The sequence below is a fragment of the Myotis yumanensis genome, unplaced genomic scaffold, assembly GCF_028538775.1.
Source record: "Myotis yumanensis isolate MYYU_CA2020_CCGP unplaced genomic scaffold, mMyoYum1.0.hap1 SCAF_9, whole genome shotgun sequence".
Lineage (NCBI taxonomy): Eukaryota > Metazoa > Chordata > Mammalia > Chiroptera > Vespertilionidae > Myotis > Myotis yumanensis.
In genome coordinates this window covers 4604611-4632201 of record NW_027223760.1, presented here as the reverse complement: position 1 = coordinate 4632201, position 27591 = coordinate 4604611, and the positions used below count along the sequence as shown (strand labels likewise).

The 27591-nt window shown below is 50.5% G+C and overlaps 2 protein-coding genes across 2 annotated transcripts; both read right to left on the bottom strand.

Annotated features, from left to right (window-relative positions):
* Window positions 1–1694: 1694 nt before the first annotated feature.
* IQCA1L (IQ motif containing with AAA domain 1 like) lies at window positions 1695–15290 on the bottom strand. The gene is made up of 19 exons (XM_070424936.1): window positions 15280–15290; window positions 14311–14638; window positions 13305–13428; window positions 12806–12981; window positions 10533–10604; window positions 9000–9196; window positions 8468–8552; window positions 7912–8022; window positions 7680–7755; window positions 6886–6992; window positions 6040–6123; window positions 5886–5944; window positions 5080–5162; window positions 4792–4899; window positions 4015–4214; window positions 3515–3601; window positions 3094–3271; window positions 2576–2817; window positions 1695–1799 (listed from the first exon to the last, which is right to left on the bottom strand). The coding sequence occupies exons 1-19, from the start codon at window positions 15288–15290 to the stop codon at window positions 1695–1697; spliced, it is 2433 nt and encodes an 810-aa protein (XP_070281037.1).
* A 9212-nt stretch (window positions 15291–24502) lies between these two features.
* H2BK1 (H2B.K variant histone 1) lies at window positions 24503–26704 on the bottom strand. Its single transcript, XM_070424935.1, has 2 exons — window positions 26657–26704; window positions 24503–24739 (listed from the first exon to the last, which is right to left on the bottom strand). The coding sequence occupies exons 1-2, from the start codon at window positions 26702–26704 to the stop codon at window positions 24503–24505; spliced, it is 285 nt and encodes a 94-aa protein (XP_070281036.1).
* Between the last annotated feature and the right edge of the window lie 887 nt (window positions 26705–27591).

The window sequence follows — 27591 nt, the reverse complement described above, 5'->3', positions numbered from 1 at the left end:
CCAGAGGTGGGAAAGTGATTGGCCCCTAGTATGACAAGTTGTTGCAGAGCAGGGACTGGGGGGGAGAGGGGGGGTGGCTCTCCAGCTGCCATTTCTCATTCTTTCTCATCTATCATGTGCTCCACCAAGAGGCCTCCAGCGGCTGGGGCCGAGGGAGGGCAGGTGGGTACACATAATTTTTCCTGTTTTCCCAAATGTCACCAATTAGCCCCACACCGTCACCCTCCCAGACCTAAGGGAGGGATTCAGAGTAGGGACAGTTGCAGAGAAGGCCCCTCTATGAGTGATCTCCTCTGGGGGTTCTTACCTGGACAGACTCTACCCAGGGGAACAGGGTCCCACCAGCAGCAGTACCTCCGGGGTGCTCATCTCCCACAGCCCCCTAGTGCTGACCCCATCTCTGTGGATGACCCCTGCGTCTCCCATCACCTCTCTGCCTGCCAAGGTCAGAAGGGTCTCAGCTGGAAAGTGAGGAGGAGGAAAGGGCTCTGCCCACATTAGGATAATGAAGCGACTTTCATTTGGGAAGAGAAAATGAAAAAAGGGAGAAAGAAAACTCAAACCATCCCCTGGGCCCAGCTGAGCCACCTCTGCCATAGGAGCTAGCTCCACCCCCGAGGTCTAGCCTTGCCGCGCCTGGCTCTCATTGCCTTTACAGCCTGTGGAGTACCCTTGACCTTTATTCACACACTATTTTTTAAAAATATATTTTGTTGATTTTTTACAGAGAGGAAGGGAGAGGGATAGAGAGTTAGAAACATCGATGAGAGAGAAACATCGATCAGCTGCCTCCTGCACACTCCCTACTGGGTATGTGCCTGCAATCAAGGTACATGCCCTTGACTGGAATTGAACCTGGGACCCTTGGGTCCGCAGGCCCACGCTCTATCCACTGAGCCAAACCGTTCAGGGCATATTCACACACTCTTTACACTGCTTCTTCGGAGAACCCCAGAGTTTCCTGACTCCAGTTCCCCGAGCTCTTCTCTCCCCACAAGGAGGACCCAGAGATGGACTTCTGCTCACTGAGCCCCTTGGGGCCAGGCTCTGGGTCAAAGACAAAGGCAGGTGGGAGAAGGTGTCCAGAGGAAAGAGGAAGTGAAGACCACTCAGAAAAGGCACTGGATCTAGCAGCAGTCGCAACTACCTCCACCTCCCCACCTTTTCTCCTCTCCACCCGCCACCTCCCTGACTTCCCAGACACCTTGGGAGGAATATCCAACCCCAGAGTAGAAAGAAGATTGGCCGGAGGTCATCTTACTTTACCGGTGAGGACACTGAGGCCAAGTCAGGAAAGGATTGTGCAGCCCACACAGGTCACTGCCGAGCGGGGCTGGACCAGGCTCTGCTGACCTCCAGACTCCTGCTTTTCCTTCTTATTCTACTTACCGAGATCTGCTCTCTCTCTCTCTCTCTCTCTCTCTCTCTCTCTCTCTCCTCTTCCCATTTTCCTCCCCTACATACCTCGAGGAAGAAAGGGAGTGGGGAGCCAGGGTGAGGTCAGAGGACAGAGATCTGGGATCGGAGAAACTAGACAGGGTGGGGTATGAGGTGGAGCCAGGGGACACAGAACAAGGGGTGGAAGCACGGAGATGGACAAAGAGAGCTGGTCCCCAAGCCATCTGGGAGTTTATGCCTCTGCCCCCAGCCCCTTTGCCCCAGTCCCACTGCTCCTCTCGGGCACTCCGCAGCAGTCACTTCCGTTTTTTCTTCTCCTTTGCCAGCCTGGCCTCCTCAGCCTCCAGGTCCTTGTTAAATTCTATCTTCTTCATGCCCAGTGGGGTCTTGAAGTACCAGTCCTGGGTCAGAGGAGGAGGAGGAGGAGAAGGAGGAGGGGGAGGAGGAGGAGGGGGAGGGGGAGGAGGAGGAGGAGGAGGGGGAGGGGGAGGGGAGGGGGAGGGGGAGGAGGGGGGAGGGGGAGGGGAGAGTAAGTGCACTGCATCTGGCCCTCGGTCCTGCCTCCTGACCTCATCCCTCTGCCGCTCGGTGAGCACCAGTCGGATGGCTTGGAGAATGTGACCAGGTGTGTAGCCATCGGACACTGTGGCCAGGGCACTGATGTCCAGGTGACCCAGAGCCACCTGGACTCTGGGTGTGCAGCATGTGTTTCCAGAGCTGTGTCTGCAGTAGCTTTTTCTCCTCCCCCAGAACCCCCCATCCCTCTGCCCGGCATCCTGCCAGAGCCATGGTTTCTTTTAGTTCCACCAGATGCTTCAGGCCACAGTGTCAGGCCCTGTGGCCCTCTCTCCTGTGCTCCCATAGCCACCTCACCACCCTGGGAGGTGCCACCGACTCAGAGGTAGGGAAGTAAGGGGCAGCTGGTGCCAGAAACAAAGAAGGGATCCTAAGACACAGGTGGCACTTTCAGGCTCCCACTCTTGAGGAAACCAGGTGAGCCAGGCCTGCCCACAAGTCCTTCCCTGCGACTTCTAGTTCCCTCACAGGCTGAACTCCATGGGGCAGCAGAGAGAGGAGCCCAAGGCGTGCTGCACGCCGGGGGTTTAGAGGGCTGCCTCGCTCTGGTGCTAGCCCACAATCCTCCCCCCTGGCTGCCCCCCTACCCACCAAGCCTCACCTTGAGGGATGCCTCCTCCTCCCTGTACACTGGCTCCAGCTTCGCCAGATGAGCTAGGAACTCTGAGGCCATCAGGGGCCGCCTGGACAATTGGAGGAGCCGCCGCTCAGTGAGCACCAATCGGATGGCTTGGAGAATGTGACCAGGTGTGTAGCCATCGGACACCCTGGCCAGGGCACTGATGTCCAGGTGGGTCTGGGTCACGTGGATTTTCTCCATGTGCAGCATGTGCTTCCAGAGCACTGCGGGCGTGGGGGAGGAAACGGGGCCGAGAGGCCGTGAGCCTCTCCTCCCAGGACGGTGGGGATCATCCCCACTCCACACAGGAAAATGAGACAGGAGGACTTAAGCAGCCAGCCCTTGTCCACAGAACCGGGCCAGGACCCAGGCCACTGGGCTGCTTGTATCGCAACCGGCCCTTCCAGAGCACTTGGCTGTGGAGGTGCTGCTCAGAGCAACAGTGGGGGATGGGAATAAGAGTGGGGAGCTTTGGCAGGAACCACATTCCCAGGCCTCACCATAGCGAGAAGCATAATCGGGCCGCGGCATGAAGAGAATCCGTTCGTAGGTCCGGCGCAGCCCCTTCATCTCGGCGAGCTGCGGTTGGCTAGTGGTCCCTATCAGCATGACGCGGTCTCCGGGATTCAGCAGGCGCAGGGCCTTGGTGAGGTCCTTCTTTATTCGCTTTGGGTCCATCTGCTCGGGGGAGAAGGGGTGGGGGTGGGGACACGGTGACTCATTATGTGGGCTTCCAAGTACTCAGGGCACCTGTCCACACGCACAGGGACCCTGAGAGGCAGACGGGAGCAGCTGTCAGTCCTGCTTTAAGGAGAAGGAAATAAGGCAGGAGGAGGACAGGGGACTTGTCCAAGGTCACGCCGTGGGTGTCACTTGGAGTGGCTTACCAGGGGCTCAGGCTGCCTGCCCCTGCTCCCTTACCTCCTTCTCCTCTTTTGGGACCTTCTTATAGAAATTCTTCTCGGCATTTCCAATCCAGATCACTGAGGGCTGTAGGAGTCGAGCCACCTGGACAGGTCAGAGAATAGAAACCTGACAATAGCCATTCCTGGGCAAGGCTCACCTCCCCATCTGGCCCAACCCAGGGTCAGTGCCGGCCTAGGGCAATGGTGGCCAGGTTCCACTTCCCACATACTGTCGACCCCACCTGCCAGCCCTTTGCACAGCCATCACCCTTCAGTGTGAGCAGAGTCCTTGCCCGCCCTGGGGATTGGGGGTGGCTACATCCTATGCCTCATCTCTCCTCCCCACTTTGCCCCACCTCCCCCATTATGGGGCTTCAGGTGTCCACAATCTCCTAGCAGAGCTTGGTAAAGACCTCACCAGCTCCTGAACTCACACCACTAGGCAGATGGGTGGCCTCCTGAGCATAGAGCCCACCCTGCTCTGTTGTCACAGCCTGAGAACTAGAAATGCCGAACCTTAAAGACAATATGCACTAGCATCTGCACCCCGGCCTTGCCAGGGTATTTGCCCTGCAGGTTGGCAGGTGACAGGTCAAACAGGTTGGCACCAGTTTCTGTGCACACGGCATTGACCAGCATCTTCTTCCCCACGCCGGAGGGGCCCACCAGGAGGATGGAGCGGATGAGGGGAGCCATGGAGTGTATATCAGGGGAGCCTGAGAGAGAAAACAGAAGCCAGAGACAGACAGTGGGCCGTCAGGGACCCGGATGGGGCATGGTGTAAGGCGAGGTCCAAGGCCTGGGGCTGAGTGGGATGAGGTTCACATCTTGGCGGCACTGCTTCCTCCCATGGCCTGAGCAGTCCCCCAGGCAAACATGCCAAGAGCGGCAGCTTACAAGCCTCCCAATGGCTCAGGAATCACAATGACTACAGGTGGGTGTCAGGAGGGAGCCCTCTGCCCCGTCCAATGTCCTTTCTGTTTCCCATGCCACCTGTTTCCACCCCTGCAGTAAGAAGGGGTCCAACTAAAAGGTGTGGGATATCAACCTCTTTAGAAAGACACCAATCTTCTAGAAATGGGGCAGACTATGGGATGCCACTTGGAATTGAGTAAGAGGTTAGAAGTGTGGTCTCCTCAGCAGGTCAAGAGCCCACATGACTTCTGGGGTGGTCCAGGCTGGAGGAACCCACTGTAGGTCCCCGGCCCGGGGCACTGGAGGCTGTGACTGGACGTGCCTGCCTCAACCACCCTCCTTCCCTCCCCAAGGCTTCCCTCCACTAGGGCCTCTCACCAAGCCGAAGGACCCCGTACAAGGCCATGTTCTGTCGAACGTCAAACAGGGAAGGCATGGGCAACTTGTGAGCCAGACTCAGAGTGGATCCAAGATAGAGGCAGTCACCTGGGGAACAGGTGGCTACCTGGTGAGTGGCATCTACTTGGGCAGGGCCAAGAGAGAGAGAGCCACTGGAGGAGAAGGTTCACTTCAGAGGGTGGTTGTTGGCCACCAGGAAGGCCATGGCCTGGGAGCCTTGGGCACCATTCCTTAGCCTGGGAGCAGGTGCGGGGGGAGGGGTCTCACCGACGAAGTCCTTCAATAACACTGCCTTGCACTTCTTTAGAAGGCCAAAGACAACAAGCTCTTCAAACAGAGAAGCCAGGGACCTGGCAGAGGATGGCACAGGGCCTCCCCCCGAGAAGGAAGGGACATGGAGAAAGAGATGAGTGGGGTGTTGTCACAGGCATGAGGAGAGAGGCTAAGAGGCCCTTCTGCCCCACATGCTGTGGTCAACACCAATAGTGCCACTGGGCAGCCAGTGTCAGAAGGTGGGGCACCAACCCGCGGGCCCAGAAGGCAGTCTGCCCATACACAGCAGTGCTCTGTGGTTTGGGGGGTGTAAGAAGGACCAGCATCCTGTAACACTCCTTCCACCAGTCTGCTCATGGCCCAAAGTTCCACCAACAGAACCCAGTCGACCCCTCTTCCTAGAAACCACATTTAAGGTGAACATGGTCTGGGAGGGGTGATCATCAAAGCAGCTAACGCCATTGTGCTCATGACTCACTTCAAGAGAGAAGTGAGTAGAAAGAGACAGCTGACTTCAAGGCCCCAGAGTGGGAAGTCCATGGGGAGATGGCTTTGTAGGGACAGAGCTGATGAAGGCCAAGGCTAGAGGGAACGTTGATAACAATATGCCACTCATATCTTATTCTATATCATCATTTCAAATTACTTTCTTATGCTTCTGTTTGTTCCTCACAGCTATCTTTTGGGTTTGGCAGGAGAAGTGCTTGGTTAATAGGGAGTTAGAGAGGTTAAATGACTTTCCCGAGGTCACACAGCAACAGAACCAGGGCCAGCAGTTGGATCTATGGAGGGTCTGCTACCTGTTCGGGGTCAGATCTTTTTCCTTCTTCTTTCCAGCTTTCTTTTTCACATTTTTTTTCTGGATAGAAACAAGCACAGAGGAAGTTATCCTGTGTTCCTTGCCTCCCCTGTTGTGCCCTCCCTCTCCTGTCCCAGCCGGGCCTCTCATCTTGCCTTCGGAGCCTTGAAGGGTCTCTCCTCCTCCCGGTCCACAGCCAGGCGCAGGTTCTTTAGCTCTTGACGCATCAGCTCGTCCACCTGCAGAGACATAAGAGTGTGTGGAGGGGCGACCAGGGGCTGGGGAGGACGGACAGGAGAGGTAGGGATGGAGGCAGGGGTGGAGAGGAAGACAGCAGCCTCAGAGCAGAGCCAGACAAGCACAGTGAAGGTAGCAGTGGCCAATAACCTTCCTATGTCTTCTTTCAGAACCCTTGGCCTTGGCATTTGTCCCTATCCCTGCATCTGTCCACCCTCAATCCTAATCCATATTCTGCTCACGCATGAATCCTGCTCTCAACTGGCTATCAATGTGGAGAGAAGCCCCGGGATGGAGTGGGTCAGCTTTCAGCTGCAGCCCCAGACCCACCCTGTAGGGTCTGTGTGAACTTGAGGAGTTGTATGACCGCTCAGCCTCAGTTTTTTTATAAGTAGCATCAGGAAAATCATGGTGCTTACCTCAGGGGCCATTGTGATCATGTGATCTAATGCTCCCAAAGACACATCGTAAGAGCTCTTTAAGTGTTGGTGAAGATGATGGTGGGTGTGACCCCGGCACAAAGCCCCCCATTTCCTCACCTCTGGGCTGCAGCGGAGAGAGAGGGACCCGGAGAGGCAGAGGACAGTGGGACCAGGATGGACTGAGATGGCCTATACAGGGAAGGCAGTGGCTAGAGGAAGCTATAAAGGATGAGCAAGCTGTGGGTATGAGGAGAGGGAAGACAGAGGGACAGAGCCCGAAGCAGCTGAAGGCTGTGGTGGGAAGAGGGGGCCTGCAAAGGGGCCCGGAACCAGAATGCCCACCTGTTTCCGGATCTCCTGCTCCAGTTCATTCCTCTTCTCCGCCCGGAGGGCCTTGGGGTCAAAACTCTGATCAGGGTATAGGCGATCAGGCCGGTTCTTCCACACATCTGAGCATGGGGAGATGGGCGGAGTGGAGGGCAGAGTCCCAGGTGTACTCACATACACAGTCACACACACTCACACACGTGTTCACATGGGCCAGGAGCCTGTTCCAGGCTGGTCTACTTCTCTTTCACTCTGTCTCTCTGTCTCTCACACACATGCACACTTGAGCCAAGAACCTGACCCAGGCTGGCCCCCTGTCCTCACCCAGCTACCTGGCACTGCTTCTACCACATCATAGACCAGTGATGGAGAACCTTTTGAACTCGGCCTGTCAGCATTTTGAAAAACCCTAATTTAACTCTGGTGCAGTGTCACATATAGAAATTTTTTGATATTTGCAACCATAGTAAAACAAAGATTTATATTTTTGATATTTATTTTATATATTTAAATGCCATTTAACAAAGAAAAATCAACCAAAAAAATGAGTTCGCGTGTCACCTCTGACACGCGTGTCATAGGTTCGCCATCACTGTCATAGACAGAGGCCTGATCCCAAGGCCTATGACTGCAGGATTCAGACCCAAACCCATAATGACCTCACACCCGCTCCCTTTGGTATTAGCCCCTTGGCCTCCACACCCATTCTGCCACCTCATGACCCACGTGGCACATGTCCACTTTCCCCCGGACATGTTACTCTAAGGTCCCACACGTCCTGGACAGCTTCCAGCCTTCTCTCCCCTTACTTTTATACTCCTCGTGTCCGGCATTGATCAGGGGTATAAATTTGGATGGCAATGCTTTCAGTATTGTGTCTGCTTCCTAGAATAGAAACACCATGTGACCTTGACCCCCTCGCCTTCACCCTTCACAAACTCTGATCCTAATAATGCTCACAAGACCAGCTTTCCTACCAGAAATCCCCTCAGACTTTGCTCCCCCTGCCCTATTATTTCACACGTTCAGGAGCTGCCTTACACTCTTCTTGGTCTTGTCTTCCTTCGCTTTCTTCTTCTCCTTTTCTTTTTCTTTATTTTTGTCTTCTTTTTTAGTGCTCTCCTGGACCGGATTCTCCAGTTCCATTTTCACCTGTGACCAAGGATAAACGATGCTTCAGAGAAGACCAAGGGCATTTTATAGGAGCAAGAGAACCCAGACCTGTGACTGGGGTGGGCTCAGGGCCCCAAGTCCTAGGGGAACTGGTGGGGTCCTGAGACTTATTTGGGGTCCAGGAAGAGGGGCATCAGGTGATGAGGTGTTCTGACCAGAGCGGCTGCTCTCTCCTGGCCTGTGGGTTACTAGAGCTATAATAGTCTCACCAGACATTTCCTCTCCCTGGACAAGGATGCCTTCTCAGATGCAGGTACCCCATCCCCCCAAGCAGTCTTCCTAACTACATATATTCCCTCTAGCCACCTCTGCCTCCATTGAGACTGACCTCGCCCAGCACCCCACTGCCACCCTCAGTTTACACTCAGTACTCTGTAACCTCAGATTCCATCGGCCACAGAAATCTGCCCCACCTCCAGGGTACCTGTTCTGGAGTCTTGTCTGAGAAGATCTGGTTGGATCCACCTAAAGACTCGTCTGGATAATTAGGGAATCGGCCAGTAAGGGCACTAAGTGAACATAAGATGGTCAGAGAGATGGACAGGTGGGTGGACATATGGACGAATGGATGGGCAGGTGGAAGGGTGGGTTGAAGGGTGGGTGTATGGATGAATAGATGCATAGAGAGAAGGATGGGGGAAGATAAAGGGCCAGAGAGGATGAGGGAGAGAGGGAAGGAATAGTTACAGAATAGAAAGGACAGATCACTCAGGGGACATTCCTGGATGCTTTCCCCCATCTTATTCTGGCATTTTCTCTTCTATTCGGGGAAATAGCAAGTCATGGTGGAGAGGGTCCTGTAGTGGCGATGATCCCAAGTCTAAGCCAGTGCATTAGCAGAGTGCTGGTGGGACAGGGTGAACGGAGAAGAGGGCCCAGGCTAGACCAGAGGACAAGACAGGTGTGAGGAGGGAAAGGGGTTGAGGGTTGAGTCAGCTGAGGCTGGGGACACTGACTGGCACTCGATAAACCACTGTCGGATTTGCTCCTTCATTTTCTCCTTGATATCGGGCCCCTCGGTCTCTCTGAGAGCATCGTGGGTCTTCGAGATGGCCAGCTGGAACTCCTCCTCTTTCTCTATCTGGCGGAATCTCCTGACATCCTGCCTGAGGTTGGCTACGGACTCGTGCTCCACTGGGCCGGGCAAGGGGATCTGGGGACATGAGGAGGGGGCCAAGGGACTCAGGAGTGGGAGTGGGGCGGACCCGGCCTTAGGCTTGCACACCTGCCCCCACGCATTCCCTACACGTGCCTCGCATGCACACCCACACGGAACACCGGGCATGCCTGCATCAGGAGAAATTGTTTGGTGCTGAAACTCCTCTGTGTAAATTACTCTGATAATGAGTTTGCTAGATGCATCCGGGCAGGCCCCCCTGCCCGATCCCCCAGCACACCCTCCCCTGTGAGCCTCAGCTCCAGCCCCCCCCCACCCCCCCCTGCCTGCACCCCCGCCCAGCGCCCGCCTTGGCAGCCTCACTCGCAGCCACTTTCCCGCCTCATTGGCTCCCAAATGTATTTTAAATATCACTGTGCGCAGAGACAATTACTGAAAACGCTGAGCTCACACTGCTGATGGGCCGGGCAGCAGGCTCATTCCTCACCCCCCGCTGTGCCAAAGCCCCCTGCCCTTCCCCACCAAAGCCTGACCTCGGGCCTCCTGGGGGTCCAGACCATCAAGTCTCTGACCTCCACTCCCATGAAGCAGACCCTGGCCCCTCTCTCCTGAAGTCCCTAAGCCTCTTAAAGTAGCCACCCCAGCTCTGTCTCTAATCTCTCTGCCCCGCCCCCATATCAGCCAGGCCTCCATAGGCTCTGCCCACTGCAAAGCCCCTCCCAGGGATCATGTCTCTTGCCCCTGTCACCCTAAGTCAGCAGAGACCAGCTAGATGAAGGAAGGATCAGAGAGCAGAGGAAAGACCGATTCAGGGAGTGGGGCCTGTGCACACTCTTACCAGTGTGCACAGGCCCCACTTACCACCCACACTCCCCCCTGTGCACTCTCACGCTTGCCTCATGTTGTTCACACTTAGCCCTGCTCCCTGCATGCAGAGGAGAAGCAATTCTGGGGCCCAGAGCAAGTGGGGAGCCCATAGCCCCCCCAAAAACACTGTGTGAGGGGGTGTGCTCCATCCCAACTGGGCCCCTGTGACCTCCTTCTGCTGGGCACAGACATGGGGTCCAGGATACTTGGTGCTACTATCCCTCATCCCACACCCATATTTGAGATTCTTCTAAGGGCTCTAGTTCAGGGAGGGTGGGAAGGGATGTGTTGGCTGTGGCTTTCCTGTCCTTTCTTAGCCAAGTCCTGAAGGACCCTCGGGCCCCCTGGCATTGGCCTGCTCCCCCCCATCGTGCCTACCACAGTCCTGAGTGGTGGGTGGTGTGGGCAGTGATGGCTGTACAGGGCTGTGCTCTGGGGCTGGGACACAGAAGGGCGTCCCATACACTGGCAGCCCTGTGCCCCTGCCTGTGCCCAGAGGACTCACCATGCCGATGAATTCCATCTCTGTTTGCCGGTCATACTGAGTGTGTTTCCTCTGTAGGTAGCCTTTCCACACCTGGGGGAACACAGGCCCAGACACTCCGCACACTGCATTTCTTCTAGGATGTGGCTCTTGGGCTTAGCAGCTGCTCTGGAGGTCTGGCTGGCGAAGGTGTGGGTGGGAGGTGGGGGAGGAGCTGGGGAGGCACCTGGGGAGGTGCAGCTCATGGACAATTGCCACCTGAGCAGGGACAGTGTGAAACAGGGTGGGGCAGGGATGCCCCCAAGCTGTCCAGCACCTAGGCATTGCTCCCTCAGGGCCTCCCCGGCAGTCCCTCCTCATCTGCTATAACTTCTGAGGCACAGATCAGAGTTCAAGTACTGCCATCTTCAAAAAGCGCTTACCACACTCATGTCTCAGAATTCCCATAGCATTTGGAATAAATACTTGATTACTTCACCCAGGCACACAAACATCAGTTCCGTAGGGACTATGGAGGCCCCCTAAACAATTCCTGCATTTTTGACATAAGGAAACTGAGGCTGGAGACAGGACAAGATCTCTCCCAGGCCCGGAGCCTGTCACTGCAGAGCTGAGACTGGGGCCAGGTTTCCTGACTCCTCGCCCAATGTTCTTCTCCCAGGCCACCAGCCCCTCTCAGACCTGCGGACAACCCAGTGCCAGAGGGTAGAAGGAGGTGCACTGGGCAGAGGGAGGCAGGGCGGGCGCCTGTCCGGGCTCCTGGGACTAGCAGTGGAAAAGCCCACGATAATGGCTTCTGATTAGTATTTGTACTCAAGAACTTGAAGACTGGGATGTAGAATTCCCACACCCTTGATGTCTGGCAACAGGGACAAAGTGACTTGCTTTGGTTCTTGGGGGGAAGTGGGGCTCTGTCTTTGGGGTCAACCCCCCTCTCAAAATGCTGCTTTATTGACCCTGAAGGTGAGGACCTCCTCCTCCATGGGGTAGCTGGACATTGGGTCCGTCACCAAATGCAGGGGCTCTGATTGGAACACTCTGCCTACTGATCAATAATCAAAATCTATCCCGGCCGGAGGTGGGGGGTGGGGGGGAGGGTCAGTGGTTGAACGTCAACCTATGAACCAGGAGGTCACAGTTCTATTCCCAGTCAGGGCACATGCCCAGGCTGCAGGCTCAATCCCCAGTATGGGACGTGCAGGAGGCAGCCGATAAATGATTCTCTTTCATCATTGATGTTTCTATCTCTCTCTTCCTCTCCCTTCTCTGAAATGAATACAAATTTGATTTTTTTTTTTCCTTGGGGAGAGAGGTGGCAAATTTGATTTTTTAAAAAATAATCAAAATCTGCCCACTTGGAGAGGCTCTCTGTCCTCAGGGGTGATGTTTGTCAGTAGGTTGGTTTACTTTTGGGTTTTGGTAGAAAGTGGCTCTAAGTTTCCTCTCTTGGGCCAGCAGACAGGAGGTTTGGAGGCATTGGGACTTGAGGGAGAAGGAGAGGAAAACCTAGCCCATGCCAGCAGCCATTCTGGGCCCACTTTGGAAAGAAAAGGTAGCAAGTGACTTCCTGTGACCAGCAGGGCTCCAGGAGGGGTGACAGCTGCAGGAGCAAAATGGCCCTTTTCTGCACTGAAATTTTCCCAGGGCCCCTCCAGTATCATCAAGCTGGTAACCACTATCGCCCAGCCTCGTGGCAGCCAATGATAGAGGCCAGGCCCACACACTGGGGGCACAGCCGAGCTGGGAGGTGTAGGATGGCCACCAGAACAGTGAGAAGGATGGGGAAGCCTGGGGACACAGCTGGATGCTCTGCAGTGAGCAGGATGGGGTGTGATTGTGTTATTTCCATGTTAAAACTGAGGGTGACTCCAGATGGCACAGACCTTGAGGACGCCTGGATCACACCAGTTCTCTTCATTATATTTCCTTTTGCCTCAGCTGCCAGGAGGGTCAGGGTATATCTTAGTGACATTTTTAACAGTCTTAAGGATTTCTAAAATGATTACCTACTCTGTCCTGCTACCTTATTATGGATCATTCTCCCCTAATTTTAATGAACCATCTGTTTCTAGGACTTTTATGGTATCCTACTTCAAGTTCTTTTTGGGGATAAGATGTAGAATAAATAAACAAATAAGATGTATGATTATTGATTATTAAGGTCCCTAGTTTAGAGTCTAGTTATGTGGCCACAGAACCCAAGCACCTGCACCTCTGTCATCAATTGCTAAGCTAGGGAGGCTTCCTGGAAGAGGTGACTACCTTGCCTTTCTTCCTGGACACTGGGGGGTTACCTTCTGAATGGTGATAGCTGCTTGGTTCGGATTTAACCTGTGCCACCCGCTCTCCCGCATCTTCCGATCCCGCTCCTCCTCTCTTCGGATCTCTCGAATGAAGGTGGCTCGGAGTCTGCCTTGTCTGGCCCGCTCGGCCGTTTGCAGCAGGATTATGGCCTCAGTCCGGCTCATTACTGGTTCGACCTGGCCAGATTAGAGCAAAGGAGCAGAAGATGAGGGAGGGCTCGTATCCAGGTGGGCAGTCGGGAAATTAGACACTGAAGGACATGCTGGGGCACGGGCCTCCAGGACATCCAGGTGCCCAAGTCCTGCTCCTCTCTGTTGGTGTTGGAAGGTTACAAGGACACAGGAGCAGCCTTGAAGGAGACTAGGGATTATCCGAAGAGCACTCTCAGGTGGGAGCAGGGCAGGGCAGGGCCTCCCTGGGTCTTGAAAGGGGGCATCTCTATTCCCGGAGCAGGGCTATGGGAGGAGTCGGGGAGAGAGTCCCCTGGACTTGCCTCCTGGAAGGCCACTGGCTCCATTCTGGATAGGATTTCTGCCAGCATCAGCTCTCGCTCCTGCAGAATGCTGGACTGCTCCAGCCGGAAGTATTTGGGGATTGGAACCTCCAGGTCAGCCTTTGGGGCAATAGGAGGGACAGAAGGTCAGGAATCAGAAGGTAGGCCATTTGGCCAGTCCATTACTATTTCCAGCTACTCACAGAGATCCTGTTTTCCTCCATGCTAGATCCCTGGAGTTGGAAATTTATGGGCAACTGGCAAATCCACTCACAGTCATCACTTTTTCCCCTGCCTGGACCCTGTGGCCAGAGTTGAATTCTGGAGGATCATGGTAGCTAATGGGCAGTGGTTCCAAACCTGACTGTGAACCGGAATCAACTAGGAAGCCTTTAAAATGCAGACTCCAAGGCCCTCCCCAGACCACCACTCAGAACTGCACGGCCTGGAGAATCTGTTTTTTTTTTAAGCCAACAGCTGAGTCTGATGCAGCAGGTCAGGAAACCGAGACTGCCCTGGATGGGAGCAGTGAACCATGGCCTTGGAGCTTCATGCTCTGGAACCTGCTGGTACATCCAGATCACCTGAGGGTCTTGTTAAAATGCAAGTACAGATGAGTAGGCTTGGGGTGAGGCCTCCGGAGTCTGCATTTCTAACGAGCTGCTAGTGGTGCTGACACTGCTGGTCCATGGACTACACTTTGAGGAGCAAGCATCTAGAGGACTCTTCACTGATCCCTCCCGGGTCATGAATCTTCCCATCCATGCAAGACCTCCAGCCTGACTCTCTAGCTACCGCCCCCCGCCCCCCCGCCAGCCACTTGCATGCACCTCCACCCCCACCCCAGTTTCTGAAGGCCTTCTCCCCCATCCTTGACCCACCTGCTTGACCTCCCTCCCTTCCTTGCAGAGGCCCCAGAGGTGTCTGAAGGAGGTCAAGACCAGCCCCACCCCCACCCCCACCCTCCACAGGTGTGGGTGTGGCACCACGCTGTCCTCGCACCGGGGTGAGCCCGAGGTCCCGCAGCACGTGGTCCAGGCAGTGCCACTCGCACATGTCTACCCGCACCATCTCATCCTTGAGCTCCAGCACGCGGCCCGCCACACTGTCCAGCAGGCGCCGCAGCAGCCGCCGCTTCTGCGGCTGCACCATCTGGTCATAGAGAGTGTCGAACCCGCGCAGCAGCCCCAGGTAGTACAGGTAGAGCGATGAGAGCCTGTACTGGAAGGACTGCCACTCCCGGGTGGGCACGGGTTGGAGCATGGGCTGCTCTTGGTCCAGTAGCTCTTGCAAGGTCACATGGGAAGAGTCCCAGAGGCGCTGGTAAGATCTGGAGAGGAGGCAGTGTGCACTGGAGTGTTCTCAGCATCAGAGGCTTGAGGACGGGGGTTGCAGGGGTGCTGCTGAGCCTTTTGAGGAGTGTGAACTCAGGTTTCAGAAGGTGTGATGTTAGGGTTACTCACAGTGGAGCTCAGTGAAGTGAGGGGTCCTCAGGGGCAGGAGATGGCAGCCACAGTGAGCACACTGGGGCTTAGCAGTGTGAGATTGGGGTCACTAGAGGAATGAAGAATGGCCATGGCTCTTAGGGGCTCCCTATAAGGAAGAGGCCCTTTGGAGTTGGCAGCAGTTGGTCCGTCCATGGAGAGGGTGCAGCCCAGGGATGCTGCAGTGGTCTAGGATGGTGGGTGGGAAGTGGGTGAGGGATGAGTGTAGAGGATGGTCCCTTCCCCAGAGAAGAGCCCTGGCTCTGAATTTAATAGTCCAAGAGACATCTGAAGAGCAAAAGCTGACCACAGACTGGAGCAACTGGGGCTGCTGAGTGAGAATCAGGGGCCCTGGCCCAGCATGACCCCCTCTCCCCCCCAGTCCTTCTCCCTGTCCAGCAGCCCCAGCCTGATGGGACCTTGAGCAGGAGGCAGCTTGCTCTTTCCTCTCCCAGCCCTGGGGGGCTCCACTCCAGCCCCAACTTACCCCTCCGACATGGTGCTCACTCCTCACGCTACCCTTGGTGAGCTGGTCGTAGAATCCACAGAAGCCCTGTGGTTCCACTCTGACTGCACCCCCAGAGCAGCCCAGTTTTAAGGGTTCTGTCCCATTGTCTCCATGTTCTAAGGTTGGGAGGGGAGGGGCTGTGGGTGCACAATTGGGGACACATCACAGAAGACATTCTGGAGGCAGCACTCTGAGGGGAGGCAGGCTCCTTTGCAGCAAGCCTTGGAAAGCAAGGGCAGAGTGTGGGCTCTGCTGTGGCTACTTCTCTTGTGAGGATCAAGTAAAAGAGTGGTCCCTGTTTGAAATCACCCTGTAACTTCAAGACTCTGGTGAATATTAGTCCTGGAGGCATTACTCCAGCTGGAGGAGCCCTGTACCCCTTAATGCCGATCCAGCTCGTTCACTCTGCTGTGCGACTGTCCCGGGGGTTCAGGAGACCATTCTTTAGAAAAGACAAAGCACTACCTCCCGACTCTGGTCAGCTGGTGGTTGTCTTTTAGGCCCCATATCAAGTAGGGACTTAAAATTAAATACATACATAAGGCACAGGGCAAAGGAAGGGGGAGGAGGGAGGCAGCAGCAAGGAGGAGCCAGAGATGAGTTCTCAGGCATTAGGACTTGAGGATCTTGTCAAAATGCAGGTTCCAATTCCACAGTTTGAGGTAGGCCTGAGAGTCTGTATCCCTGACAAGCTCCCAGCCGCGCAGACACGGCCAGTCTCTGAATGGCACCTGGAGTAGCAAGGTAGGAGCCGGGAAACGCTGAGGCTCAGGGGCCAGATCTGTGCCTGCCAGCTTCTAGCTGTGAAACCCAAGCGTGGATAATTAGTTCTCACCTCAGGGCACCTCCATGTGAGTCTCTTCATATGAGAAAATGTGTGTGAAGGCAGCCACTGTCACAGAGAGCCTTCTCAGCACATGGAGTGGAAGGCGATGAGCTGAGTCTAGCCAGTCACAAAGCGAACATAGCGGATTTTGGACTTAGTCACCGACGCCCTCCACTCCACCTCTCTGAGCTTGGGACAGCATTTATGGGTCACATGCCCACAAGCTGGAGCAAAGGCTGAATAAGAGAGAAAAGATACATGGGGTCAGATGTTAAGCGGTGAACTTGAGTGAGGGACATACAAATGGCCATTGTATTCTCTTGCAACTTTGTGTGTGTGTGTGTGTGTGGGGGGGGGGGTTTGAGATTTTTTAAAATAAAATTGGGGAAGAAAAGTTAGTAGTCTCAAAAACTTTCCCACCAATTTGTTCTGAAATGAAGGGGAAGAAAATGTTAGGGGAGAATGAAAACATCTTACAGATCCCAGCAGGCTGTTTGCAAGCTGGTTCAGGTCTTCTGTTTTGTATCTTAAAGAATACATCTAGCCTGGCCGGTGTTGCTCAGTGGTTGAATGTCACAGTTTGATTCCCAGTCAGGGCACATGCCCGGGTTGTGGGCTCCATCCCCAGTAAGGAGCATGCAGGAGGCAACTGATCAATGATTCTCTCTCACATTGATGTTTCTATCTCTCTCCTCTCTTCCTCTCTGAAATCAATAAAAAATATATATATTAAAAAGAATACATCTATGTAGACCCCTGTGCCCAGCATGGGACAAAAATGGCAGTTTGCTGGAAATAGCATCATAAAACATAGTCTGAAGGAGTAACACAGGGGAGATTAAAAATGGCAGCAGAGTAGGAGGATGCTGCATGGACACACTCCCAGGAAAAAGCTGGAATTACAACTGAAATACGGAAAGGCTTCCTGAATAATCAACGGAAAACTCACAGGAGAAAACCCTGATAACCAAGGACTGAAGGTGGAGAACGCATAGAGCAGTGGTTCTCAACCTTCCTAATGCCACAACCCTTTAATACAGTTCCTCATGTTGTGGTGACCCCAATTTCATTGTTACAAATTGAACATAATTAAAGCATAGTGATCAGTCACAAAAACAATATGTAATTACATATGTGTTTTCCGATGGTCTTAGGCGAGCCCTGTGAAAGGGTCGTTCAACCCCCAAAGGGGTCGCGACCCACAGGTTGAGAACCACTGGCATAGAGACTGGTAGGAGGGGTGGAGGCATGAAAGGGCTGGCCAGGCACCCACAGATGGCAACTGAAGTCCCGGAGAGATATCTCAGCTGGGGGCGGAGGGGGGGGTGGGTGGAGGAGGGAAGGGTGCCACTGAGAACTCTGGGATCTAATCCTGAAGCTGGGCTCCCCATTAGATAGCACCAAGCTGAAGAGAGTACCCACATAACATCTAGCTGGGAAAAGCAGTGGGGTCCTGTCTGCCAGGTAGTGGCAGCTGAAAGTTTGAGCACCCTCTTAAAGGTCCATCACACAAAAATTCCCTGTGGAGCCACTCACCTTGTGCTCAGGCAGAGGGAAAGCGAAGTGGACTGGAGCTGTGAGAGGAGACCCCAGGACTGGGGACTCAGGCGATAGAGCTCAGAAGGCAGACACCCCAAGTTTTCTGTGCTGAGTCATTCCCTCACACAGAGGAGGACGCCTTTCCCACACAGACATTTGCCTTGCCTGAAGTGGGGGAAGACAGTTGACACACCCTAGTGGAAAACACCTTGCCCTGAGGCCACTTAAGAGATTAAAAGTAGCAATTAGCCTCCAGGCAGAAGTAACTGCCCCACTATGTTGAAAAAACTCTCACCACACATGAGGACGATTGTCTGCGGGCAATTTAAGTTATTAGTCTGTAGACAGAGGCGGTCTCTGGAGGCTTTGAGTCTTTGCCTAATCCAATTAGTCAGAAACAGCCTTTAACACTGTCCTGCAGTAGAGATTCAGAGGTGTAGAGGACCTACCTAATACATACTCACAAACCCAAACAGACAACCAAAATGAGGAACCAAAGAAACAACCCCCAAATGAAAGAACTAGCAAATTCTCCAGAAGAAATAAACGAAGCAGAGATAAGAAATTTATCTGAAACAGAGTTCAGAGTAATGATGTTAAAAGTGCTTAACAGTATGAAAAAAGGTATAGTACTATGAAAAAAAAGTAGTCTGAGATAAAGAATGACATAACACAAATAAAGAACACATTGGAAGGAATACACAGCAGATTAGGCGAAGCTGAGGATCAAATCAGTGAATTAGAAGACAGAGTTGAAAATATCACTCAATTAGAGAACCAAAAAGAAAAAAAACAATTAAAAAACAGGATGACAGCCAAAACCGGTTTGGCTCAGTGGATAGAGCATCGGCCTGCGGACTGAAAGGTCCCAGGTTTGATTCCGGTCAAGGGCATGTACTTGGGTTGCAGGCACATCCCCAGTAGGAGATGTGCAGGAGGCAGCTGATTGATGTTTCTCTCTCATCGATGTTTCTAACTCTCTATCTCTCTCCCTTCCTTTCTGTAAAAAATCAATAAAATATATTTTAAAAAAACAACAGGATGACAGCTTAAGGGACCTGTGGGACAATGTGAAACATAACAATAATAGAATGATAGGTGTGCCAGAAGAGGCAGAAAGGGAGAAAGGCATAGAGAAGGTGTTTGAAGAAATAATTGTAGAAAACTTCACTAACCTGGTAAAGAAAAAAGCCACACAAGTTCAGGAGGCACAGAAAACCCCAAAAAAGAACTCAAACAGACCTACATCCAGACACATCATAATTAAAATGCCAAAAATTAAAGACAAAGAGAGAATCTTAAAGGCAGCAAGAGAAAAGAAAACTGTTACCTACAAAGGAGTTCCCATAAGGCTGATGCCTGATTTCTAATCAGAAACTCTACAGGCCAGAAGGGAATGGCATGAAGTATTCAAGGTAATGGAAAGCAAGGATCTGAAACCAAGATTACTATATCCAGCCAGGCTATCATTCAAAATAGAAGGTCAAATAAAGAGCTTCCCAGACAAAAAAAAGAAAAAAAAAAGGTTAAAGGAGTTCATCACCACCAAGCCAGCATTACAAGAAATGCTAAAGGGACTGCTGTAAGGGATTGCTGAGAAGAAGAAACAGAGAGAGAAATCTAGCCATACAGAATTAAAATGGCTATAAATAGGTACCTCTCAATAATAACCCTAAATGTAAATGGATTAAATGCTCCAATCAAAAGGTGTAGGGTAGCTGAATGGATACAAAAACATGACCCAACTACATGCTGTCTATAAGAGACCCACCTCAAAACAAAAGACACACGCAGGATGAAAGTGACGGGATGGAAAAAATTTTTCCAGGCAAATGGAAAAGAAAAAAAAAGCTGGAGTAGCAATACTCATATCTGACAAAATAGACTTTAAAAGCATCATGCTAAGTGAAAGAAGCCAGTCAGAGAAAGATAAATATCATATAATCTCACTCATTTGTGGAATATAATGAACAACATAAACTGATGAACAAAAATAGAGCCAGAGGGGAAAATATTCTAGAATATAATAGAAGTAATCCTATTATTTGCAGATTTTTTAGTATTTCCTACAACTTTTATGATATCAGACTATGTTAGTACAGTTTTGGTAATATTATTATACTTAAAATCCTTTTATTCTTGAAATATTAGTGTCTATTGCATGTAATATTATATGTAAGATCATTTTTCTTGAATAATTGTGTTAATATGTAACATTATCATATTTAAAATAGTTTTTCAAGTTGGTGGCATAGGTAAACACTTGAAATTGCTGCCTTGCACAACCACTTCAAAAATACAACTAAAAGACAAAACATCCAGAGCCACAGGAAGGCTAGCTGAGTGGAAATTCTACAACTAGAAGGAAAGAGAAAAGCACACTGAGATTCAGAGGAGGTGCGGAAGTAAAGTGCAGAGGTACGGAGGTGCATGCGGAAAGGGCTGGCAACTGAGGACGTGGTTGTCTTTTTCAATCAGGAGGGAGACACAAGCTCCCGATGGCTCTGAACTCCAGTTTGGGGGAGTCTCTGGGGACCCAGACTCATATGGGGAGAAACTGGACTATCTGGCAGCGGGCAGAACTCGAGGGCGGTTTTCTCTCAGAGGTGTTTGCGGCGATTACCAGGACACTGAGACCCAGGGACTCTTAGGGCAGGGCTGAGGATCAGCCATAGCAGTTTGCTCTGCCCTGTTGATTCCCTGAGACCCCGCCCCACCCAAGCTGTGCGCAGAGGCTTTTGCATATGAATGGCCTGGCCCTTTGCAATCTAAAATTACCTAACAAACTGCAGCTGGATCAGAGAGACCCAGAACATTCAAAAGAAGGCCCAAGACCCCACAGCAGCTTGCATTGCTTCAGCTGGGCCTCATCTGGGCACCTCCAAACCCCAAACAAAGAAGAGGAATCTGCAGATCTCTCCGTAGCTCCTGCTGAGTAGCCTCAGGCAGAGGATAAATTAGCACCTCCTTAAGATCCAAGTGCCAGTGTACCCAGTGGTCAGAGTGGGACCATCCAGATTACAACTTCTCAGATCCATAAGGGACACACTCAGGGGGCAGACTCAGTGAGCACCAAAGCCCCACTGATGCAAGTCTTGCCCCAGAAGGGTGTCTCCAGCACAGAAGTTCTCCCACTGCAGACACAGCTGGTTCTCACAGCCAATTAGCCTGGAGGTCAATTCCTCCCAGTGATACCAACTACAATCAAGGCTTAACTACAAGACTGTACACATAGCCCACAAAGGAGTGCATCAAGAGTAATTGGTCCACCTCAGGTAATTGGGGAGCCTGAGCCACTGGGCCCTATAGGACACCTAGCACAGAAAGCCACTCTATTAACACAGGGAAGCAGCCAAAATGTGGAGACAAAGAAACAGGTCACAAATGACAGAAATGGAGGAAAGCAAACTACTGGATATAGAGTTCAAAACCACGGTTATAAGGTTTTTCAAGAATTTTCTAGAAACCGCCGATAAATTTAGTGAGACCCTCGAGGATATGAAAAAGGACCAACTAGAAATTAAGCATACACTGACTGAAATAAAGAACATTATACAGAGATCTAACAGCAGACTAGAGGATCGCAAGAATCAAGTCAAAGATTTGAAATACAAAGAAGTGAAAAACACCCAAACGGAAAAGAAATAAGAAAAAAGAATCCAAAAATATGAAGATAGTGTAAGGAGCCTCTGGGACAAGTTCAAGCGAACCAACATCCGAATTATGGGGGTGCCAGAATAAGAGAGAGAGAAAGATATTGAAAACCTATTTGAAGAAATAATGACAGAAAACTTTCCCTACCTGGTGAAAGAAATAGACTTACAAGTCCAGGAAGCACAGAGAACCCCAAACAAAAGGAATCCAAAGAGGACCACACCAAGACACATCATAATTAAAATGCCAAGAGCAAGAGACAAAGAGAGAATCTTAAAAGCAGCAAGAGAAAGAAAGTCAGTTACCTACAAGGGAGTACCCATGATTTCTCAACAGAAACTATGCAGGCCAGAAGGGAGTGGCAAGAAATATTTAAAGTGATGAATAGCAAGAACCTACAACCAAGATTACTTTACCCAGCAAAGCTATCATTCAGAATTGAAGGTTAGATAAAGAGCTTCACAGATAAGAAAAAGCTAAAGGAGTTCATCACCACCAAACCAGTATTATATGAAATGTTGAAAGGTATTCTTTAAGAAGAGGGAGAAGAAGAAAAAGGTAAAGATACAAATTATGAACAACAAATACACATCTATCAACAAGTGAATCTAAAAATCAAGTGAATAAATAATCTGATGAACAGAATAAACTTGTGAATATAATAGAATCAGGAGCATAGAAAGGGAGTGGACTGACAATTCTCAGGGTGGAAAGGTGTGTGTGTGGGGGGGGGGGGGGTGCGGGAAGAGACCGGACAAAAATCATACACCTATGGAGGATGCGGTGGGGGGTAAGGGCAGAGGGTGGGGTGGGAACTGGGTGGAGGGGAGCTATGGGGGGAAAAAAGAGGAACAACTGTAATAATCTGAACAATAAGGATTTAATAAAAATAAATAAATAAATAGTTTTTCTTGAAATATTAAGGTTTATTGCATGTAACATTATCATATTTAAAATCGTTTTTCTTGAAATTAAAAAACAAAGGAGTGACACAGGAGGAATTTCAGGCCCAGAGAGGGCATGATGAATACAGCTGGTAGCAGCTGGAGGATTCTGAATCCAGCCCCAAGTCCTACATCAGCTCACTGCAGATGAGAATATTTTTCACACGTGCTCATGGGGTACACCCAGAAAGCAATTTAAAAAAAGGTATAAGTAAGTGTTGCAATTCTACCTCAGTGGCCATCAAAAGTGACAATACCTGCCCTGGCTGGGTGACTCAGTTAGTAGAGCGTCGTTCTATGCATTGAGAGGTGGTTGGTTCAATTCCTGGTTAGGGCACATGACCAGGTTGTGGGCTCATGCAAGAGGCAGCCGATCAATAGTTCTCTCTCTCTCTCCCCCTCTCCTCTCCCTCTCTCTAAAATCAATAAAAACATATTCTTGGATTGGTAGAATCAACATCATTAAAATGTCCATACTACCCAAAGCAATCTATAAATTCAACGCACTTCCCATTAAAATACCAATGGCCTACTTCAAAGATCTAGAACGAACTCTCCAAAAATTCATCTGAAATAAAAAAAGACCCCGAATAGCTGCAGAGATCCTGAGAAAGAACAAAGTAGGTGGGATCTCAATGCCAGATATCAAGCTGTATTACAAAGCCACTGTTCTCAAAACTGCCTGGTACTGGCACAAGAACAGACATATAGATCAGTGGAATAGAATAGAGAGTCCAGAAATTAGCCCAAACCAATATGCTCAATTAATATTTGACAAAGGAGGCAAGAACATACAATGGAGTCAAGATAGTCCCTTCAATAAATGGTGTTGGGAAAATTGGACAGATATATGCAAGAAAATGAAACTAGACTACCAACTTACACCGTACACAAGAATAAACTCAAAATGGATAAAGGACTTAAATGTACGACAGGAAACCATAAAAATTCTAGAAGAATCCAAAGGCAACAAAATCTCAGACATATGCCGAAGCAATTTCTTCACTGATACAGTTCCTAGGGCAGTTGAAACTAAAGAGAAAATGAACAAATGGGACTACATCAAAATAAAAAGCTTCTGCACAGCAAAAGAAACCATCAACAAAACAACAAGAAAACCCACTGCGTGGGAAAACATATTGGCCAACGTTATATCTGATAAGGGCCTAATCTCCAAAATTTATAGGGAACTCATACAACTTAACAAAAAGAAGATAAACAATCCAATCAAAAAATGGGCAAAGGGTCTAAATAGACACCTTTCAAAAGAGGACATTCAGAAAGCCAAGAGACATATGAAAACATGCTCAAAGTCACTAATCATCTGAGAGATGCAAATCAAAACAACAATGAGGTACCATCTCACACCTGTCAGACTGGCTATCATCAACAAATCAACAAACGACAAGTGCTGGAGAGGATGTGGAGAAAAAGGAACACTCGTGCACTGCTGGTGGGAATGCAGACTGGTGCAGCCACTATGGAAGACAGTATGGAGTTTCCTCAAAAAACTAAAAATGGAACTCCCATTTGACCCTGTGATCCCACTTCTAGGAATATATCCCAAGAAACCAGAAACACCAATCAGAAAGGATATGTGCACCCATATGTTCATAGCAGCACAATTCACCATAGCTAAGATCTGGAAACAGCCTAAGTGCCCATCAGTAGATGAATGGATTAGAAAACTGTGGTACATCTACACCATGGAATACTATGCTGCTGTAAAAAAGAAATAACTCTTGTCATTTGCAACAGCATGGATGGAACTGGAGAGCATTATGCTAAGTGAAATAAGCCAGTCAATGAAGGAAAAATACCACATGATCTCACTCATTCATGGATAATAAAGACCATTACAAACTTTTGAACAATAATAGATACAGAGGCAGAGCTGCCTCAAACTGATTGTCAAACTGCAGCGGGAAGGCCAGAGAGGGTTGGGGGGCAGGAGGGAGAGGAGTAAGAGATCATGCATATAAGCATAACTAATGGACATAAGACACTGGGGGGTAAGGGAGGGCAGGGGATTGTCAAGGGCGGGGGCGGGGGGAAGGACACATATGTAATACCCTTTGTAATACTTTTAGCAAAAAAAAAGGTTAAAATTAAAATTAAAAAAAGGGGGGAAAAGTGATAATACCCTTGTCTCAAATAACACCTCACCTTCACATGTCCATTTTTGAAATCACCACAGAGCATGAGAGCAATTCACCCTTTATTTAGCTTAGGCCCCAGGTCACTTGGAGCTGGTGTACTTGGTGACAGCCTTGGTGCCCTCAGACACAGTGTGCTTGGCCAGCTCTCCAGGCAGCAGCAGGCGCACTGCTGTCTGGACTTCCCGGGACGTCAGTGTGGTTCGGCCTGAGTACTGAGCCAGTCGGGTAGCCTCGCAGGCCAGCCGCTCAAACATGTCATTCACAAGTGAGTTCATGATGCTCATAGCTTTGGAAGAGATGCCGATGTCAGGGTGCACCTGGATAAACAGCAGGACTGCTTTAGCCAGGAAGCTCTCCCTGATGCCCCAGCCCCAGGTTGGGGACGCAGGACTGTAAGGCCACCTCACCAGCCTCTTCCCAGAAGCCAAGCGACATGGAAATAGGGATTCATTTTTATACTATTATTTCCAAGTTAAAAAGAAATGGTTTGTCCCAACCGAAAGAGGTAACGCTATCAGGTTCTGTATAAGCACATGTCAGCATCTAGCTTTTTAAAAAATCTATATTGTTGAAAGTACTACATATGTCCCTTTTCCCCCCATTAACCTCTTCTAGCCCATCCCTGCCCCCTCAGCATCTATCTTTGACAAATGGAATCAGTTACACAGCACTTTGCTTTTTCCATTGAATGTATTTGCATAGTGTTTTGGGTTTTTTTGCATAGTGTTTCATAGTGGAGAGGAATCATAGCTCATATCTCCATTCCTCTTTTAATGGACATTTTGGGGGTTTTGTTTTCTTGCCATTAGTGTTATAGTAAATATGCAACTTTGGACACTGTGCAAGCATAAAGAAGGTTATTCCTAGAGACGACACTGCCAAGTCACAGGGTGTGTGCACTTAATTTGGTAGATTGATGTTACCAAATTACCTGCCAGAGAGCACACCTCTGTGACCCAATCTCAGTACCAGATGAGAGGAGTCAGGACACCCGGTTCTGTGGCTGGACTGTGACTCACTCTGTCACCTCAAATAAGGCACTTTCCTCAGCCTCAGTTTCCTTTTCTATCACACAGGATATTTTTATTTTTTAAATATATTTTTTATTGATTTCAGAGAGAAAGGGAGAGTGAGAGAGAGATAGAAACATCAATGATGAGAGAGAATCATTGATCGGCTGCCTCCTGCATGCCCCACACTGGGGATTGAGCCCGCAACCTGGGCATGTGCCCTGACCGGGAATCGAACCAGTTGGCTGAGCATCGTCCTGATGCATGGGACAGCTGGGCTATCACACAAGATTTTGAACTAGGTGATCTCTAGTAAAACAAACGGTGGGGACCTGATAAATCCTAAAATGTGAGTAGGCAGACATTAAGTGTTTCTCTGTAAAGTGGGAGGTAAGTAACTCCCCAGTGACATACATCAAGCCAGTGGTGGAGACAGAACTAGACACCTCTGGTTACCACTGACAACAGGAAATCTGAGCCCATATGAGGCTGGTTTAGCCTAAACCCCTGGTGCAGCCGTGGGCAAACTACGGCCCGTGGGCCGGATCCGGCCCGTTTGAAATGAATAAAACTAAAAAAAAAAAAAGACCGTACCCTTTTATGTAATGATGTTTACTTTGAATTTATATTAGTTCACACAAACACTCTGTCCATGCTTTTGTTCCGGCCCTCTAGTCCAGTTTAAGAACCCATTGTGGCCCTCGAGTCAAGTTTGCCCACCCCTGCCCTGGTGTCTCATTAGATCCTGTCCTCTTCAGGGTTGCCGGTGAGGGTGAAGTCGAGACTCCCCCCACTGAAGGGTTTGAAAACAAACCTGAGCAAGCATCCCTGCACTAGACTCACCCCTCACTCAGTTCCCAGCATCTGGCTACCTCTTACATGCTAAGGTTTGAGAGGACTAGGAGGCCAATTCTTTTTTTTTTTTTTTTCTGCAAGCTTTATTGTTTCCAGAGGGCTCCAGAGTCGTTAAAAGAATGGCTCAGGCAAAACCAGACATGAGGGGGATACAGAGGGGCCCCTCAAAGGCCTCTAGGCTCCAAAGGTCCTAGTCTGCTTGAGGGGAGCTTTCGAAGAGATACTCACCCAGCTCAGGGCTGGCCAGCCTGTGGAGGTCAGTCAGGTGGTCGCCCATCTTCTTTATGATTTCATTTCCTCATCCAGGAAGTGGTTTTCCAGGAAGTCAGAGATGAGGGTCTGCGCAGGTAGAACCCAGAGCCTGCAGACCCACAAGGCCTGGTTCAGGTTCCTCTTCAAGGCCATGGCGGCCTCCATGGTGTCCTGAGTTTTGCCTCACTCACCTTGGGAAGTCTTCAGCATGTCCTAGAAGGGAATCTGCCACTGCGCTAGTTTTGCATCTTTAAGAGATGCTCAGCACCCTTGTGCTTCTTCTCTGCCAACTTGTGTGAGAAGTGGCCCATGCCCTCCAGAGCACATTGTGGCGGTCCAAATAGAAGCTCAGAGAGAGGTAGGTGTAGGAGGCCCGCAGATGCAGGTTGACCAGGCGGTTGACGGCAGCCTCCACTTCAGCGGAAGAACACTCATGACAGGGAGCTCATGGTTGTTTGGCAATAAGAAGTTAAGGTAATAATAATAATTTTTTTAAAAAAACACACCAAAACAACAACAACAAAAAACGGTGTTGGCTGGTTTCGAAGGCTGATGATGGCTGAGGTGGTTCCAGAGGTGGTGACTGGAAAAGACATCGGGTAATTGAGGCTGGAAGAAGGGGCGTCCCTGGATCTGTTCTATCCAAACTTTGAAGCCAGAGACAGATCCAGGACCAATGAGGGCACCGTCAGGAGGCCAATGCTTAACCCACAATAAGGCACTGCTAATTTTAGGCATTTGCAGAAATACCTATTTGGTGAGCTTTTTAAGCATTCATAAGTTTTGAGATTGGCTTTTCTTTTGCATAGTCAAGCCAACTTTCCTCCAGCTCTGAAGCCAGCATCCCTTCACACCTCAGGTACACTGCACAGGGACCCAGCGACTTTCAGGGCTGTAATATAAAGCAGCCCTCCTTGGCTGAAGCAGCAAAAGCTCCCAGCTCCACAGCTTATCATCCATCCCCGCAGCTCACTCTTGATACCATTCCCCCCGGAATCCAGTCTCTGGATACTCTAGACCAATGACAGGCCACTTTGCTTTGGACCCCACTT

Coding starts and splice junctions, on each gene's coding strand:
- IQCA1L (XM_070424936.1), bottom strand. Junction 8,553..8,999: donor CAGTGGTTTATCGAGTGCCA/GTCAGTGTCCCC, acceptor ATGTTCACTTAG/TGCCCTTACTGGCCGATTCC. Junction 8,023..8,467: donor CAGACAAGACTCCAGAACAG/GTACCCTGGAGG, acceptor CCTTGGTCACAG/GTGAAAATGGAACTGGAGAA.
- H2BK1 (XM_070424935.1), bottom strand. CDS start 26,704: ATGGAGGCCGCCATGGCCTTGAAGAGGAACCTGAACCAGGCCTTGTGG. Junction 24,740..26,656: donor ACCTGAACCAGGCCTTGTGG/GTCTGCAGGCTC, acceptor CTGTTTATCCAG/GTGCACCCTGACATCGGCAT.